General features: G+C 56.6%; 2 protein-coding genes across 2 annotated transcripts; both read left to right on the forward strand.

Annotated features, from left to right (window-relative positions):
• Nucleotides 1–560: 560 nt before the first annotated feature.
• Nucleotides 561–8,420, forward strand: JKF63_02320 (uncharacterized protein; the record flags this gene model as incomplete). The annotated part of the gene is made up of 1 exon (XM_067898360.1): nucleotides 561–8,420. The coding sequence occupies one exon, from the start codon at nucleotides 561–563 to the stop codon at nucleotides 8,418–8,420; it is 7,860 nt and encodes a 2,619-aa protein (XP_067754517.1).
• A 1,682-nt stretch (nucleotides 8,421–10,102) lies between these two features.
• On the forward strand, nucleotides 10,103–14,905 carry JKF63_02321 (uncharacterized protein; the record flags this gene model as incomplete). Its single annotated transcript, XM_067898361.1, has 1 exon — nucleotides 10,103–14,905. One exon carries the CDS (start codon nucleotides 10,103–10,105, stop codon nucleotides 14,903–14,905), a length of 4,803 nt encoding a protein of 1,600 aa, XP_067754518.1.
• Nucleotides 14,906–18,490: the final 3,585 nt, after the last annotated feature.

Below are 18,490 nucleotides of genomic sequence, written 5' to 3' on the forward strand. Positions count from 1 at the left end.
GCTCCCTTCGCGGTAGTCGGGTTAGGCTGTCATTGATGTGTCACCTCGCCTCGAAAAAAAAAAGAGCGCTTGTTTCTTTCTTCCTAGCACTTCCGTCCCTTCCCCCGAAAAATCAGCACCGGTTCTCCTCTTTGTCGTGGTGTTTGCTGGTTTCGCGTGTTCCTGCCTGTCTCCCGACCGTTATTTCACTCTGCTCGTCTGTCTGTTCTTGAGCTTCTCTTCTTTCTATCCAGGCGCGTCGTTCCGTTGTCCTTCTCTTCTTTGTCGTTGTTTAGTTCCTTTTTTTTTTGGCTGGCGTGCTGCGTGCGTGCCCCCCCTTTTTTTTTCACGTCGCGTCTTTCGAACTCCCACGCTGTTCTTCATTTTCTTTCGTCTCCCAGTCTGTCCGCTTTCTCCCTTTTGCCTTCTTCGACTTCAACTTTGGCTCTATTCAGGCAGGTGAATAAGACAAAAGTTGAGCCGTGCGCAAAAAAAAAACACACACACATAGACGCGCGCGCATATACAAACAAACGCCGTGTAGCCCCTGCGGGTGCAAGGGTGCGCCCCAGGGCACCATAATGGCAAGTAGTGGCTACACCTATACCAATGACCTCGATGATGGAGATCTGGTGGGTACCATCATGCGGCCTCATGAACAAAGCAGTTCCTCATTTGTGGACAGCGCTCTTGATAATACTGACACGTCACAGTCTCAGTACGAATACCTGGATAGTTCCTTTTCTGAAAGCTACGACGACGGTAGAGATGAGGCGCTGGCGGCGTTGGCACTCGAGGACTTCGTGGGGGTTGACGGTAGCAATTTAGCAAGTGCTTTATCGGGGAGCAACTCTGCCTTTGAAATCAGCGACGGGGAGGGCGACGCGCAGACGCAAACGTCAAATGTGACCAGTCAGTCTGTGAGCGGCACCGACTTTGACGCGTTGCCCATAATACCCGTAGCAAGGCAGACAATCGAGGAGCTGCCTGCGGCGCTAGTATCGGTGCCCCAGCCTCTGCACCACTACCACCTCAGAATGAACGCGGTGGGAGATCTGAGGCAACCCTCAACACCGTATTTGGAGGTGTTCAGAGATGCCTCGAGCCCAGCGGCAGGGCCCAACAGCATAGTGAGGTTCAATGCTAGCCCCAATGGCGGCGGTACTCACCACCGGAGTGCGAAGGACAGGAGCAACCACTCTGATACGAATGCAGTCATGTCGACTGGTTATACATCAAATACTCCAACCTTACATTCGAGAACCGCCACCGCCGGTGGGCCAACATATCCATCGGTGGAACCCACGCCTCCTTTATTGCACCCCGTTTTGTCATCAACGTACCCACATAACGACAGCGAGAGATTCCGTTTTGGTATCGACGCTTTCTTGCACGGCAACAAGCTCGGGTTTGGTCGTCAGCCGTCCTTCAAGCGTCTCACACCGGCTGCACAGAGTGAGTCCAAGAAAAATAATTGTGTCTTGCGTTTCGATGATGGCGGCACGAGCACCAGTGGTGCTGCACCAGTAAACAAAAGAGCGGCGGCGAGCTCATCTTCCGCGGGTGCGCGCGTCGGCTTGGGAGGAGATCAGAGTGCGGAGGCGTTCAATACGTGGCTCGAGGAGCTGGAGTCGAAGGCGCCGGGGCCACCATCTGCGCGTAGCGGCTTCAGTACAACGCATGCGGGCCTCTCAATTGGGGAGAAACTCAAGCGGGAGGTGGATGCCCTCATGAAGAATCTGCTGGGTGACTACGATATCTTCGCCGGTGCCACGACTGCGGTGCCAGGTGGCTCACAACCAGCCCACCTCGACACTTTTCCAGGTGGGACGCGCACTTTTTCTTCCACAATGCGACTCCCTTCCCCGGAAGTGGGGCAAGCGAAGCAGCAAGCTGGCCAGTCAAGTGCTTCTGGTTTTCGCACATTGCTCGCACGTCAACCGAAGCTGGAGACATCTGCCGGCATCCCTTCTAGCGCTGGAGGGGAGCAGCGGGGCAGCGCTGGCGCTTTTGTAGGGGCCAGTACTACCGCTTTTTCGTCATCGCAATCACAGGCCCAGGGCAGCCCGCCAAGCCGTCATGGGCAAACCTGGAGTACCCCCAGCGGATCGAGAAAAACAAGCGCATCATCGGCAATGGCTGGTAACGGCGACGTTTTCCCAGATCCCACTGCTGCTGCGGCCACAAAAGTTCACTTAGCGATGGCTCACGCAAAGCTTAGGGGTAGCGATGGTAGTGTCACTCGGGCGTGCGGCTCAGCATCCCTTAGCACTGCAACACCGTACCCTTATGTGGATGAAGACCTCCTAGAGGGTGGCTACATAACAGGGCCGCCGCAGCTTATCCGCTCTCCAGTAAAGAGCAGTTCTGGCAAGCTGAGCACGGCTGCTGTCGCATCGGGGGTCACTTCCACAGGACGAGACTGTGGAGCACACAACTACAGCAACACAACCGTCATCCCCACATTGTCTGCGCGCGGTCGCGGCTCCTCGCTAGTGGGCAGAGAAGTTGCTGCGTCGAAACAGCGACCCTTTCCGCAGCAGCAGAGGCTGCACCCGTCCTGGCGCAATCTTCCACACGGGAATAGCGACCCCAGAGTCACCACCATCTCTTGTGCTACGGGTAGGGCAGCCGCAGGGGCACCACAGAAACTCAGCGCTGCCGGCAGTCGTGGTGAGTCCAGTAAACTCCCGTTGTCTGCTTGGAACCATCCATACGGCCCCACCTCAGCTTCCTTGCCTTCAGATTCAGCAACTTTGGCGTCCGGCAAACTGGAGACGTCCCACCACAGTCACGGTGACCACACCACGGGCAGTGATGATACGCCATCTGGAAGTCTCATTACGGCTGTCGGTGGGGAAGACTTGGCATACACGGACGGTATGCGTGTCACTAAACTGCCACTGCTGATCTCCCGTGGTAATAGAAGCAGCAACTCGCAGCGAGGCATGTTTGCCTCCAAGTGCACCGCCGACGCCGGCTTCACTAGTAACCGCCTCTACGGCATACGAAAAACAGGTGAGGTCACAACCCTGACTAACTCCACTCGGTGGCCTGTCGTGGACTCAGCAGAGATGGGGACAGTCGCAGTGAAGAAGTATCCGCTAATCTCGTTAGGGTCGTCGTCCTTAAGCCGCCGGGGCTCTACTAGTCGGACGGACTTGGGGGCAGCGACAGGCGTGGAGCACGGCCCTGCAGCGAACCCACCGCGGCGCCGCCTAACAGAGTTTCGCAACGGTGACTACATGTTGCAGGCTTCCTTCAAGTCCCGCGTCTCTGCCACCACTGCCGAGGACCCACACCCAGAGACAGTTGAGCAGCGGGGCCGCGAACGGCAGATTCAGCAGTCCAATGAGGAGCGGCGACAGCGCATTCAGGCTTTCATGGCAAGGCGGAAGGCTGAAAAAAAGCTAGAGGAGCTGCGACGCGCTGGGGTGGTGGGTCAAAAGCGGCAGCTGGAGGTGCTCCCCGGAGAGCAGCAGCAACAACCCACCTTAGAGGTCGCCCCGCGCCTGCAGACGCCTGTAACTGTTGGGTGTGGGCTGAACGCGATCAAGGTGTCAAAGCGCCCCCGCAAAGCGCTGCCGAAGCGCGTCCGACCAGTGCGGCAGTCGGCTCCAGTGGCGTGTATCATTCCCGAGGCGGTAATGGCGGCGACAGCGGCCGTGCCAGACCCCGTGTCTCTTCCTCAACTGGGCAGGGGTGCCGTCTCGGCAGTGAAAAACAAAGTGCGCGCCGTGGTCGTACTCATGGGCAGCGCCGGCGCTGAGCAAGAGGATTTGCCTGTGACGCTCAACGACGACGAGGGTGGTCGACGATCCAGCAGTGGCAGCATTGCTCTCAGCACGGCTGCGTTGGGGCCACTTAACGCCGGCACGGTGGTGGTACGTCTGAATGAAAGCAGCAATACGTTCAGGGTGCAGGTACCCCCAGATAACACGCGCTTCTTCTCCGTGGACGAGTTTTTGCTCATCAATGACGCTACGGCGCCAAAGCAGGTCCATGAGCCTCTCGGCAGGAGGAGCACTGAGATTGCCTCCCACGTACTCTCGAATGGCGAATTACCGAGTATACGTTTGTCGTCATCGACACTGACCGAGATGAACCGCAAGTTTTTGGCTGGCGTGAACGTAGCGCTGCTGCTCGCAAGCACTCAGAAAGCACACCACGGTTCTCTGTCGGCAGTCCGGGAGGTGGTCAGGGGAGTGCTGTCGCACATGCCTTCCCAGGGGGAACTCTTCGCCTCAATCGCGTTCGTCAGCGGCGGGAACACGGTAGACCTGCTAGGCGACACCGGGCGTCCGGTGCGCTCAGCTTTTTCGTCGTCGCCGCTCTTCGGCCCCACACTTGAGAGTGTGAAGTACGTGGCAGTGAGGGGCCTCGGTCACATGGTAACAACGGTCTCAAAGGCGTACAGGGTGTGCAACCTGACAAGGCAGCGACAGCAGCCCAGTGATGGGCTCCTTGTGATGTCGCTGATCCTGAAGCAACAGCGCGGTGGCGATGTCGTGCTGTCTTCCTACTTGATTACGGATGCAGGGTTCGACGGCAGCACCTACATGGCCGTCTTGCGCAAGGCGCAGCACACCCCATTCGCGCTTTTCCACTCCGCACTGGGCGGGTCGACTCTGACCACAGCGCTGGTGTCAGTGAGCGTTGCCGATTCGGCGACACTGGTGCCTCTTCTGGATGTGCAGCACCGACTCGCTAATGTTACGAACAAGCCGTGCCACGTGGGAAGTGTGCAACGCTTCCTGGAGCTGGCGCAGCAAGAGCTGCAGAAAGGCGCCGAAGACGAGAGGCCCGACAACAGACCCAACTCCGGTACAAATAGTACGACGATGGCCTCTGAAGGGCAGCCGCATAGTCTTAGCACCTTGAGCAATACCAGTGAAAGCGACAGCACTAGTCATCCACCGTCGTCTAGTGGGCACCGGGGGCCCGGGCAACAATCTGGCATGCGAGCACTGTTACACAAGCGTCTCGTCGAGTCGGTGGTGGTTGCGCAGAGCATCCTGGACGACCCCGCCGGGTACCACCCAAAGGCCGTGGGGGAGGCGTCGCGCTCTCGGCGTGCCAGCGCGCCCACAGTGACGGCACGCTTCTCACAACCCGCCGGCCTGCCACTCACGCCCGCGACGACCCCGCGAGGCCAGCCGAACAGCGGAGATGACGCCACGATAAAAAATACGGATGTGACTGTGCCGCGCCAGTGTTCGTTGATGAGCAAGGCGGCCGATTCTTCAACGCCTGCTATTGCCCCCGCAGTGTTGCTGCCATCGCACGGCACTGGCGCCGCCTTAGCACACTCGCGTTCCTTGTCATTAGCCGTCGCGGACAGGGCCGCGTCACATCCCACGCAGCTGCTAGTCACGTGCCGTCCAAGTGATGTATTTTCTGTGGACTTGGACGCTAAGGCCAGGGAGAAGACACCGCTATCACCACCGGTCACGCATTACAGCAAACAGATTGCGCAGTTCTGCCCCTTGCAGCAACCAACGTCGTCGCCAGCGGCAGGACGCCCCAGCGTCAGCATCTCGCTGAGTACCGAGTACGTGCGCCGCGGGAACGGTAGCGGGGCCGCGCAACACACCACAAGGTTTATGAACTTCGAGGATCTGTGTGACAGCAGCTCTGCGTCGGTAGTCGGCAAGCCTCGCGTGGGCACACAACTGGGCAAGGGTGACCGGGAGGAACCGAAAAAGTTTTCACCGCGCTCGGCAACTGAGATGACAACCGAACCACTGTCAGTGCGACACAGCGCGGGCGTCACCGAACCAAGCCGACGTGACAAAGGTGCGTCGTCCAACGGTGCTGGTGGGCTAGCCCAAGAGTTGCTCGGTGTATCACCGGGCGTGGTGAACGGGAATGGGGGTATAGTCCAGAAGAGGCTGCAAGCCGCTCCTGCACGGATCGTGTCGAATGGGCGGCAGGTGCCCAGCAGTTCCTCCAAAGATCCCATTGATATCCCTACCGCCCCAGACGTCAAGTCTATCGACTCCTCGCTGGCTCCCGATGTTTCCTCCTCGGTGCAGCAGAGCTCGACGTTGAACCGCGGCGAGAGTGCGCCGATTACGACCTCAACAAAGGTGCGCACTCTCGTAGTAGTTGACCCCTCCTGTCGCGAGACGTCGAACGTGACATACGACAACACCATGGTGATTGCCACCACTGAGGACGACTTTGAGGAATACGAAGTAGATGAGGTACGTGAGATGGTCTCAGGAAAGGAGGAACCCTTTCGGGCCAAACTCCTGATGGAGCTCCGCGATGCGCTGCTTCGCGGGTGCAACGCCGCGATTCTCAGCGCTGATAGCCGGCGGACGGGGTTCTCGGTCCAGGTCCTCAAGTCCGTGGTGCAGATGACCTTCGATGAATTGAACCGCGAGGGGGCGCGTCGCAGCGGGCGCTTGAGCGCGTCTATTGTGAAGGTGAAGGGAGAGTCCGTCGTCGACCTGCTCAGGGACTCGGGCGAAGCGGAGAAACTCGTCATTGCCATTTCGCCTCTGTTTGGCTCTTGTGTCCACGGCGCCACCTACTCTAATATTCCAAGTTCGGCCATCTTCAACACCACCATCGAGGCCGCGCTCCACCGCGACGCTTCCGACGACAACGGCCGCGACCACGGCTTCATTTTCTGCTCTCTCCTCTTCAAGCTGCAATTAGAGGATGAGAGTGACGTCCTCGTGTGCTCGCTCGTTGCGACTTTCGCTGGCGAGCACGTTGGACTCTACACGTCCGTGCTGGATCGCAGTCCTCTTGTACCCCGCGCGCTGTTTCACTACGCCCTCGGCGGCCCAAGCTATACGATTGCTCTGCTCGGCATTAGCGGCAAGGAGTCTCGTGCAAACCAAATGCTGCAGGTGCAGCGTCGCCTGGGCGAGATGAGCAACCGCGCGACTCACCCGGGCAGTGTTGCCAAATTCGTAGCAGGCATCCGCACCGACTTGATGCCGAACCTGATCGCCAAGTACGAGAACTCGCGCGACCAGTGTGAGCGAGCGGCGACGAAGGAGTTGATTGAACGACTGGCGGAAATGGTGAAGGATGCAGACGCGCTTCTTCACGGTTTCGACCACCACCAGCCCAAAGCCTACCTCCATGAGGACCAGGAGCGGGGGACCACTTCGGCATCTGTGGCATCCGTCAACAACCCCGATTCCCACTCTTCGGCCACGAAAGCGTCTCGCAGCCGTTGCGGGAATACCAGCCATGTCTTCAATCTGCCCATTAGCACCTCTGCCGTCGGAGCCGTGGGGGATACGACGCAGCAACCAGCCAACCGACAATCATCGCAGCGTTCTCTGCCCTGCATCACGGCGGTTAATCCGGAGGGTGCGGGTGACCACATCCAGTCTCTGGTTTGTTACGAACAGGTGTTGATGGGCGCCGGCTCGGTTGCGGTGCAGGGCAACTCGATCCTGTGCACAAGCCAGGGAGGAATGCGCTACGACAGCGACGAGGTGATCGTGTGTAACGAGGAACATCGGTCCTTGTCGTCGAAGTTAATGGATCAGCTGGTAGCCAAGCTCCTTGCCGGCTATCACACCGGCCTTCTTACCTCCGACAGCAGCTACAGCGCATTCACGCCGCTGATGCTGCGCCGCATCGTTGGCCGCGTCCTCGGGGCGTTGTTGCCACGTGAGGGAGGGCTGTGTGAGGGCTCAGCCTCCACTGGATCTCACCACCCGTCCTTGGTGGTGGGTGAGTTGCATGTGTCTATTGCGCTCATCAAAGATGACATGACAGCGGACCTCCTGCCCATCAATGCGAATGAGACGTACCACCGTTTTGAAATGGACCACGTACCCCTCTACGGCGCACGCGTCGCCGGTGTAACGTCGCATTTCGTTTCCACACCGCAGGACTTTGACAACTTTCTGGCCGTGGCCATCGACAACGCTGATCCAGCGTTGCAGTCAGCAGATCCAGGGATCATGGTGGTTTCCCTAACCCTAATCCAGCGCGTGGAGAATCCGACGAATGATGTGCTGGTGTCGTCGCTACTATGCACAGCCGTCTTTGACGCCGTTCATCACTACGAGCGCGTGCTGGATGCGGATCCGAGTGAGCCGCTAGAGTTGTTCCACGGCATTCTCCGCGGACCATGTTTCTCCGTCGCGCTGTTTGGCATCAGTGACGAGGAAGAGAACCCAGGAAAACTCCTGCACGCGCTTCACGGCATCACTCAAGTGCGTAACCGCCTTCCACAGGTGAACAGCGTGTCGCGGTACATCCAGGAGTTGCAACATGGCATTGTGAGGCTGGGGGAGCGCCTGGCCACTTCATCGAACGAAGAGGAGAGGGAATATATTGTGAGCCGTGTCAAGGTGGCCGAGCATCTTCTGGTCGATGCGGAGGCGCTGAGGCGCAACCCCTTTTCCACCACCCACCTTCACGCCTTCGTCCCACTGAGCGGGGCACCCGGCTTGCGGGTATGAGCAGCATCGGAAGTTTGTGGGCGACTCTGTAGGGCATATCGTGGCGGCATGCTTCATGTGTCACCTTCCAGGGTACACTCTTCCCCCCCTTTTTTTCAATATTATTGTCTCTTTGATTTTTACTTGCCTTGTCAAGTCTGCGCCTTACTCTTATGTTGACGGGATCCCTTTGTATGTGTGTGGTTATGTGGGGTCCAGGCTCTTGTCTTTTTTCGGATGCGTGCATGTACGTGTATATCTCTGGAGAGATTTCCTCTTTCAGCTGATCGACTCCTCCCCCCTCCTCCCGCGGCATCCAGATGCCTCTCGTTTTCTCTGTATGTCTCCTGGGTGTGTTGTGTACTGTAGAGAGGGAGGAGAGGTCAGAGGTACGAAGCCGACACCTTGAACCACTGACTAATGGATGCCAAAAGGAAGCTGACATATGCATCTCAATCACGGGTACGCACATACACACACACACACTTGCTTACATGCTCCCAAAAAACCTTCAACGACACCGCATGCTAGCGCGTACTGGGCTATACGTCGTATGTACCACCGCACACTTTTGCATTCGCCGAGAAGACGGAGGTGGTGGCCATGAGGTCTTGACCCCCCCCCCCTCCTTCCTTCCGCCACACACGCCTCAGCTATTTCACGTTTCCGTAGTCGAGTCCCCCCCCCCTCCCCCCACGCATCCCCATTTGACTTTCTCTACCCGTGCCGTTCCTCTATTCCCCCCTTTGCGTCTAATTCGTTCGACTTTCTTTTCGTTTCCACAAACAACTGCGCTTGGCTCTTGGCACGTGTTCCTCTTTTCTCCACCTCCCTCTTTTCTTCCTATCAAAGTTGACGACACTTACCACCACTGCCACCACCACCACCACCCCTCTCTCTCTTGCTCATCAATCAACTCTCTATTATAGTTCGCGTCTTCTCTGTTTCCACTTTCGTTTCTCACTAACAAGGTTCTAACATATTCCCCCCCCCTCCTCCCACATTCAGGCAGCATCTGCCGCCGAAGAAGCAGCCGCACAGTGAACACCACCAAGAGAACGACTGGTCCAAAACGTTTGATCCGTGTGTTGACGTTTCGCTGTCAGCCACAGCTTCCATACTTGGCTTTGTTTTTTCATTTACCTTTCTCGCTTTTTTTTTTCACATGTGTGTCTGTGTGTGTGTGTGTCAGCGCACTGTGGCCATTCTCGCTCTTCGTTTTCCTGAACGCGTGGCACATTCTCCCAGGTCTCTCTCTCTCTCACCTACTGAGGCTTTTTCTCCACCACTGTATACATTTCGGTTGTGCTCCTATACTCCTTGACTTCTGTATCTTTTTGCCCCCCTCCCCCCTCCTTTTCCATACGTTTACTTTTGATGCGGTATGCCCTGGTATTTCATCACCTCTCTCATCTTCCACCACTTTTCGATTTCCGGTAGTTGACAGCGGTCGTGTAGGTACGCCCGTTTCACGAGTACTTGAGATCTATTCTGCACACACACACACACACGTTTATCAGGACTACGACACCTTGCATCGTTTTTTGTTTCCTTGTTTTCAGCCTTTCTGTTGACGACATTGCGCAACTGTTGCGCTCCTCCTCTCACCCACCTTCCCCCTTCTCCCCCCCTCCTTATCACCCCCTCTCCATCTGCTTCTCAAAGGATCGGAGCGTATCTATTGGCACACGAAGATATTGGCCATGTTTTCAACTCCAGCGCTGCCCAATCCCTACCAGCCTCTAGGGAACGCGACGGGGGCGTTAAGCGCGACAAGGTCTCTGGGCGGTATGCCGGCATCGGGGGCGGCGAACGTATCTGCAAACGGCGATGGTCCCGCTTCCGCTACACCAGTCGGTGCTGCTGCCAATCCCGTCGTCGGCCATGGTGCTCACCGTGAAATCAACGAAGTGAAGAGGCCGATTGGCGACAGTACACCCAGCTCCACGCGTGCGTTTCAGCAGGTGCAAAAACACGACGCCATGGTGATTGGGGGCGGCGGCGGCGGCGGCGGCGGCAACGGCAACTTCATGCACGGCCCCAACAGCGCCGGAGGCTTTAGGGGCATGTACGGTGTGGGTGGCATAGGCGCTGCGCAGCGAGATGGCTTCACGTACGGCACCGTGGGCCTGGGTTTGGATGGTATGGAGGGCTACGGCTCTATGGCTGGCGGCGGCTCGATTTACGGTGGCATCGGTTCCAACCGAGCGGGCAGCATATACGGCATGAGTGCTCCGATGGGGTCCATGTACGGGATGGGTGCCTCAATGGGCTCCATGTATGGCATGGGTGGTCCGGTGAGCTCTATGTATGTCATGGGCGTCCCCATGGGTTCCCTGTACGGCATGGGTGCCCCTATGGGCTCCATGTATGGCATGGGTGGTCCAATGAGCAGTATGTACGGTGTGGGTGGAATGGGGGGCCCGAGTTATATGGCACGTTCCATGAGCTTCTCCTCCTACGGTGGAAATAGCATGTATGGTTCGATGGGTGGCAGCTCGCTCATTGACGTTGGCGGCCCCACTCGCGGCATCAGTGGCATGTGGGGTACCAATTCGAGCGTATATGTGCGTCGGCGTCCTGACTCCAACATTCCCACCGTTGCGAGGGTGCTGCGGGATGACGAAGACAAAACCCCCCAAACCGCGACTGTCAACGCCACAAGGCAACCGGCAGAGAAGGGGAAGACTCCCCCAAAGGGTCTTAGGGCGACTGCCGACCCGCTTAATCGCGCCAAAACTGCGGAGCCAGACCAGGAGGAAATCGCAGCGGATGGCAAGTCGAGGTTTGGGGGGGATCAACACCAAGGCACGTATAGGCAGGCCAAGCCAGAGGGTAAGTCGCGCGCGTCAAACGGTGGCGAGGCCGCGCTAAACGGCACAGCCAGCACCTCAGCCGCCAAGGATGAGGTTAGCGCCGCCGACCGCAACAACATCCACGGCCTCATCATTCTGGAAAACATCAAGAGCACAACGTTGACGACGGAGACGGCGAAGACAGGCCAAACGGTCTCACTAAAGACGGCGTCTGGCAAGTCCACAGAGTGCAGGGTAGATGAGGTGATCAAGGGTTCTGATCTGGACATGAGCAAATCCGCGGTTCTTGACATCGTTTCGACGCACCTGCGCAGCGGCTACAATAGTGCCCTAATCGTTATCGACATGGGAGAAGGAATGTCGGCCGCTGTGGGGGAGGTGATTGTTGCATTTTATGCGGACTCGCTTGGGAAGCTGGCGGCGGGCCAGGAGTGGGAAGTGATCTTCTCAGCGTCGGCGATGTCCGGTACGAGCAAATACCGCGACTTGCAGGAGGACACGGCGCAAGAGGCACCGCCCAAGAGCATCGTCTTCGGATCCAACCCCTTGTTTGGCTCCTGTATCATGGACCTCAAAACCGCAACGATGAAGGATGTAAAGGAAGTGGCACACCACGTGAGGGGCTTGTTGGCTAAGAAGACGCAACTGCAAGAGATTGTCTTCTTGCATGCTGTTGTTCGCATTCGGAAGGACGAGGAGTTGCTTCTGTGCTCGATGAACGTGTACATCGTGCGTGACAGCGAGACAGCAGAGGCCACGGCTGCCCTCGATGACCACCGCGTCCCAGTTCCTGTGCTGCGCAACGCTATTGGCGGTGCTACGAAAACCGCCGCCGTCGTCGTCCTCTCCGGCGCTGCCGAGGCGGCGGCGGCGGAGGCAGAGGCGGTGCGTATTATGGGCTCTTTGTGCAGCAAAGAAAACTTGCCACCACGCAGCGGGAACGTGTTACGTTTCGTTGAGTACACCAACGAGCAGATCGCGAGGATCACAGAGGAGATGGGAAATCTAGGCAGCGCCGAGAGGGAGCGCTCTGCGAGCATGGTGGAGAAGATGCGAAAAATGTCGAACGACGCAGCTGAACTGATGAGCAACACGGATGCCCTTCCAAAGGTGTACCCCATTCACCACAAGAGTCGCCCCCACTGTACGGCAGCAGCTAGCAAAGGGATCCGTGTCAAGGAAGACCCTGCGGCCACTGAAGGCGACAAGACGCGTGACAGCGCAGCCAACGGCAAGCCGACGCCTCTCGGAGTTGCAGTAGCCGCACCGGTGACTCCTTTCAGCTCCATCCACCGCCTTGCATTTTTTCAAGATACGAAAGATCCGTCTATCAGCAAGGCGGTGCACGTGGTAGTGGGAGGATCGATGAAGGCTTATGATGTGGACGAGTGCATCGAAAGCCCTGCCACTGACAAGATGCACACCGTGGAGCAGTCCAACGAGTTGAGCCGTATGGCGTCGTTGCTGGCGGCTGGTTTCAACGTTGCTCTACTCGGCGCGGAGTTCACCGCGCCGACGCAGCCGGATGCGCAAATGACGTGGAAGTGTGTGAGGCATCTGCTTATATCAGTACTCCAGTCCGCAGCGCCAGAGACGACGACAGAGGCGACACTGTACATGTCGGTGGTCCACGGGCGCCAGGTCTTGGCGGACCTGGGATCCGGCGACACAGAACCAAAACGCCTTGCTGTGTTCACGTCCCCGCTCTTCGGGCCGGTGGTGCATGGCACCACCGGCGTCAAGGTCACCACGCCCGAGGAGGTGGATGTGGTGATGAGCAAAGCGCTCACCAACTCCCAACCGGTCCTCAAGGATGGTGCCATGATCGTCGTGACAGCGGTGGTGCAGCGGATCCGACAAGACGATGTAGTGGTGGCGTCAATTTTTGCCGTCTCGGCGGCGGATATGCGCCCGTACAAGGGCATCCTTGAGCAGAACCCGAGCTATTCCCGTACCCTCTTCACCTACTCCCTCGGCGGCCCATCGTCCACCGGAGTTCTCATCACAGCTCCCCGCCACATGGATTCGGCGGAGTTGGCGAACGCGTTCACTGTGCAACGCAGCTTGGCCCACGTCAAGGTGCCGATGGCGCGCAGTGGAAGTGTAAAGGAGTTTGTGCAGTACCTACGAGTCTCAGTGGAGCGGCAAAAAAAGAAGTTGGCTGCTGCGACGGAGCCGGCGGACAAAGAGGCAATGATGAGTTGCCTGCACCGCCTTTCAGAGAGTCTGCGCGATCACGAGGAGCTGTTGGCAAATCCAAAGACTGTCAGTGCCAAGGCCTACTCACCCGAGCTTGTTGTGGGAGGCGTTGTGTCGTCGGCAACCAAGGAACTTATCGGCCAGGTGTCAACATCTCTGCAGGACACACAAGCGCTCGCGGCTACGCCCCAGAAGGAGGAGTCGCAGAAGAATGTCAGCCATGTGACTCCAGCGGTGGTGCCCGTGTCGAAGCCACAGGACACCACGCCGAGGGAGCCACAGCCGCTGCAAGTGCAGGAGACGGAGGATCCAAAGCCGAACAAGGATCCGAAGCCGCAAGATGAAAACCCGTGTGCTGAGAAGAAGCTGCTTGTGCTTCGGACAGAGGAACCACCAAAGGAGAAGTTGCCAGCAGCAGCAGAGCCGCCCAAGGTGGTGCAGAGCGAGAGCACACATGCAGTGCGTCTCTTGGCCATTATCACGGAGAGTGCTCACACGAGCTTACAGGCAAAGGAAGGTTGGTCAGTGGAGAGCGACAGTGAGGGGCTTATCGTTACAGATGTTGAAGGGGCGCACAGGTTTGCGGTGAACGAAGTGGTACATCGGAAAAACCGCGGCTCGCCCATCGACTCCAAGCTGCTCGAGGAGCTGAGCCACCGGTTTCTGCAGGGAGACAATGTAGCCCTCCTTACTGCTGACGCGCGCGGCTCAGCGGCGAGTCTGGAAATGGTGGACAACACAGTGCGTCGTATCCTGCGCAAGATGCCGCCTTCGCACTCACTCTTTATGTCGCTCTGTGCGCTCAAGGTGAAGGAGAACGTCGTCCTGGACACACTTACCGAGGGGAGCGAGTTCAAGACGGTCGAGGTAAGCACGTCGCCTCTACTTGGTCCACTGGTGACCGGTGCTAATTTCGTGAAGGTGGGTGTGGTGGAACAGTTCTCGAATCTAATGAGCTCTTCACTGCGCACGTGTGGCGAGAGCCGCGCGTGCGTAGTACTACAGCTTGTCCAGGTGGAGATGAGGGCGGAGCATCCGGACGCCAATGTATCCTCGCTGCTTGCCATCATGTGCCCTGGAGACACCTCGATGTACAGTCATGCGCTTGACCAGCCCGTCAAGGAGAGCGGTCTACTCTCGCTGGTTCTTAGTGGTGCTTGTTACACTGTCTTCGCTGTCGGCTTGACGAGGCACCCGGTGGACGAGGGCTGCCTGATTCTCTCGCGCCTTGTGACGGCTTTCCAAGGGTTGGTGCCCAACCTCAAGCTGCGCAGCGGAAGCGTGAAGCGCTTCATTGATCACACCCGCGACGCCGTCGCGCATATGCAGAAAAAATACGAGCGCTCAGCCTCCCCGGAGGAAAGGTCGAAGATGCAGAAATACATCGACGCGTTGACGCACATGGTGGAGAAGTCCGAGGCTTACCTGGCGGATCCCGTTGGCAAGATACCACCGAGCTTTCCTCACACGCGGGAGCGCGGTGAGCTTTAGGGCATATTCCCCGTTCTTCGCCAGTGTAGTGCTTTTGGGTGTTGACGTGCCTCTGAGTACCACCTTTTGTTTCTTGTTTGCGTGCGTTGTTGTTGACGTTGGGCGTCTGCTCTATTCGTTGTACAAGTTGTCATCTGGCGTTGTTTTCATTTTTAGTGTTTGCTGTGGGTGTTCGCTCTCTTTTTTCTTCTCCACTGAAGTGTGTGCTCTCATCGCCGTTGCTGCTGCCGTTATATCCTTGCTGTCGCGAAATGGAAAAGCAAGAGTGGTGGATGAGGGTGGGTAGATGAGGGCACACGGAGTTGGCGTTGTCGTATTCGTGGGGGGGGGGGAGGCGGTGTTAGGCAGTAAAGCAAAGGTCAGGGGCGCAACGCAAGAATTGTTTTCTGCTCACTCGAGGCTTTCACGAGCAGGAGAGGGGAAAGTGGATTGAGGAGTGAAAACGCATGAAGAAAGGGGAGGTAGTCTCATGCCCTCTTCGCACCTTTCCTTTTTTCCTACGCCCCACCCGGCTTGCCCAAGACGTTCACTACTGAAGCTATGCACCGAAGTTTCGGAAAGCCCTAGCCCCCTCTCTCCCCCCCTATCTCGTATAGTTTCTGAGTCTACCCACTGGCTCATAGCTGTTTGTGCCAGATGCACACACACACACACACACACACACGCATCATCGGCGTCTTTGTTATTCTCCTTTCGCCCTCTTATGGATTTTTGTGCTCCTTTCCCGGCCTCTCATACCCTTCCTCCCTTTACTTGCAAGACTCCTGGTGTCTTCCTTTCAGATCCTCGCGCTCCTTCCTGTAGATACTTCTCCAAACTAGGGGGCATAGTGTCAAGTGTACAGTCCAGTATTGTATGGGACTTCCAGCTCCGGGTGAATGAGGGAGAAGGATCATCGTGGCATAGGGATATCATGGGTGACCTTTTGCATCCTATTTTTTCTTTTTTTTTTCCATGGTGTGCGCATGTGTCGGCGAGGCGATACCGCCCAACCCCTCCCCCCCAACATAGTAGGCTTACTTATCGTTATTTTATTGCTGACACTGGCACAACCGCAAACATCCACGCACCTGGTTGACAAATTGCGTCTCTCCGAATGCGGGAGAGTACAGGTGTATGCGTACGTGTGTCTGTGTGTCATGCACCACTCTGGTGTGTCGTGCAGCTGTGAAAATCTGGCTCGTTCCACGCTGTGTATCCCTTTTCCTCTTCATTCTCTGGTCCATGTGTCTGCGTCCGACGACTGAATTCGGCTGTACAGTGACACTTTTTCGCCTTTTTTTTCCCCGTGACGCTGCTACTGTTTTTCCCCCTCCTTTTCTCATTTCGTCTTTGATTTGTTGTCATTTCTTTCCTCCTCCCTCCCACCGTGATGATGAACCTCTCCCCTTCCTGTTGTCTTGTCGTTGCCTGCTTTCCCCTTCCCCCACCTGTTTATGTGTGCGCGTTTTATTATTCTTTTTTTCCCCGCCGTCTATCCTATCATTCCATCCCGCCTGGTGATCCGGAGATGTCTCGTGTGTGGGTCGGTTGGTGCTGTCATATGACGCAGAAGGATAGCACAGCGATGAATAAACACAGAAAGACACTCCGCAAACATAGACCAGCATCCCAAAAAGGGCGAAAGAGAGATGCCACTGAAAAGGGCAGACGAGAAATTTCACTTGTGTGGGACCGACCAGTGATCCTTCCCAACCTGTCGGAAAAAAAAAGAAATGGGACACATAGTAAGACCCGTGCAAGTGGGAGTCTGTCTGGCCGTGGCACATGTGTGATAATGGTGAGTGAGTGGAATACGCAATGGTGCTGCCGTTGCTCTCGTGCTCTCCCACAGAAGGGAGCGGTGGGGACCCCGTTGTCTTTGCTCGATACCGTGCCTCGCTGATTTCAATCCCCCCGTTGTTTTTGTTGCACTCAGCGGGAAGGGGAGTTACGTGCAGTCGACGCAGCCGCCACCTTTGCTTTTTATTTTCTACTGCTCCCACCTGAGTAGAACATATTCTCTTTGCTTTACATTGAAGACCACTACTTTCCGTGTGTGATTGTCGGCTGCCCTCGGCTAAATCTCTAACACCTTCTTTCACTCTTTACCCCTTCTCCCCGCTTCATGAGTGCCATAGCCGTTGACAAGAGCGGAGGTAAAGACGCTGAGGGGAAAAAAGGGCGTCTGAAATCCTCATCGTTTTTTTTTCTTTTCGTGTATACACCTTTTCGCATTGCTTCACGATTTGCTGTCACCAGACAACCAAAATTGTATGCGTCGATGACATGTGGAGCCCTTCCACCCCCTCGCTCTCGCTTCATCCCTCCCCCCTCCTTCCTTTAGCTTTTACTTCATGTGTTTATCTCTTTGTAGTCTGCTTTGTGTGTGTCTGTGTGTGTGGGTGTACTTAACTTCTCTTCTTTTTTATTCGTGTCGATTTGTTTTTAGTTTGATTTTTCCCTCCGCCATGAGGACGGGGAGGGGAAAGGGGGGTGGCGCGAGGACGCACCCCCGCGTCTTGTCCCAGTGCAGTGTCTGCTCTGGCTGTGAACCAAGTAGCCCTTTTTTTTTGCCTCACAAACGCCGAGCCAACGCTGGCAGCGACTGTGTCAGATGTCAATGGTCTGAGGAGGTTCAGAGCTGTTTATCGTCACGGTTCTCGTCAGCCATGTCGTAGATGACCCCGCATCGGGGTCTTGAATGGCCGCGAACACGTGTGTGCCATACACACCGTGGGCAGTGGCTCTGTGTGACTCGAATATATGTCGCCCATCCCTGTTTGCCTACTGGTGGTGGTTGGGGTGTCTGGGCCATTTCCAGAGATGCTCCGCATGGAGACCGGCATAAATGGGAGCGGCTGTGATGATTTGTACAGCGCGTGGGTGTGCAGGTCTTGAAAACCGCCGCACTGAGATGACTGAGTGAGTTTTGCTGTAGCATATGTCAGCAGCTGCTTCTCACCCATGCGGAGGGGTCTCGGTGTCAGGTCTGGGTGCAGAACGTGGGGTTTCACTGGTGTGTGTGTGGGGGGGGGCAGAAAAGATACGCCACGAAGAAAAAATCTTCCCGCTTTCGATCTGCTGTTTTTTTTTTTCTTTGGAACATTCAATGGGCTAATATGTGCTTATTCCTATTCTAGGTTTTTTCTCTTTGTGCTCTCTCCTCTAGCCACCCCACTCTCATCGTCTTGTTTTGCTTACGACATCATCAGGTGCTCTAGTGATCTGCACTCGCTTGTCTATCTGTTTTCTTCCTCTCATGTCCCCCCCCCCCGTTTTCCCTACTAGCGCCTTTTTTTTCATCACCTGCCTTGGTCATACTTGCATTTCGTTTGGTGTGTTGTGTCCTTCGATTCGCATGAGGCTGCCATGGTGGTCTATAGTGAGGCCAGAGTAGCAGAGGTGTCGCGTCTCCTCACTTGGTCGGTGAAATCCTGGTACTCGCGCCGTGTGTGTGTGTGTGTGCAGCTTTCTTGTGAGTTCCTCCCTTCCCCTGCTTTTTTTTTTCTCATCATGTGCCTGCTCTCTTTTGAGTACTTTCCGTTACTGCTTTGGCGCCGTGTTTATGCTAACCGGGGTAACGCTTCATTTCTCTTGCCCCCC

This window comes from Porcisia hertigi, chromosome 33 (assembly GCF_017918235.1).
Source record: "Porcisia hertigi strain C119 chromosome 33, whole genome shotgun sequence".
Taxonomy (NCBI): Eukaryota; Euglenozoa; class Kinetoplastea; order Trypanosomatida; family Trypanosomatidae; genus Porcisia; species Porcisia hertigi.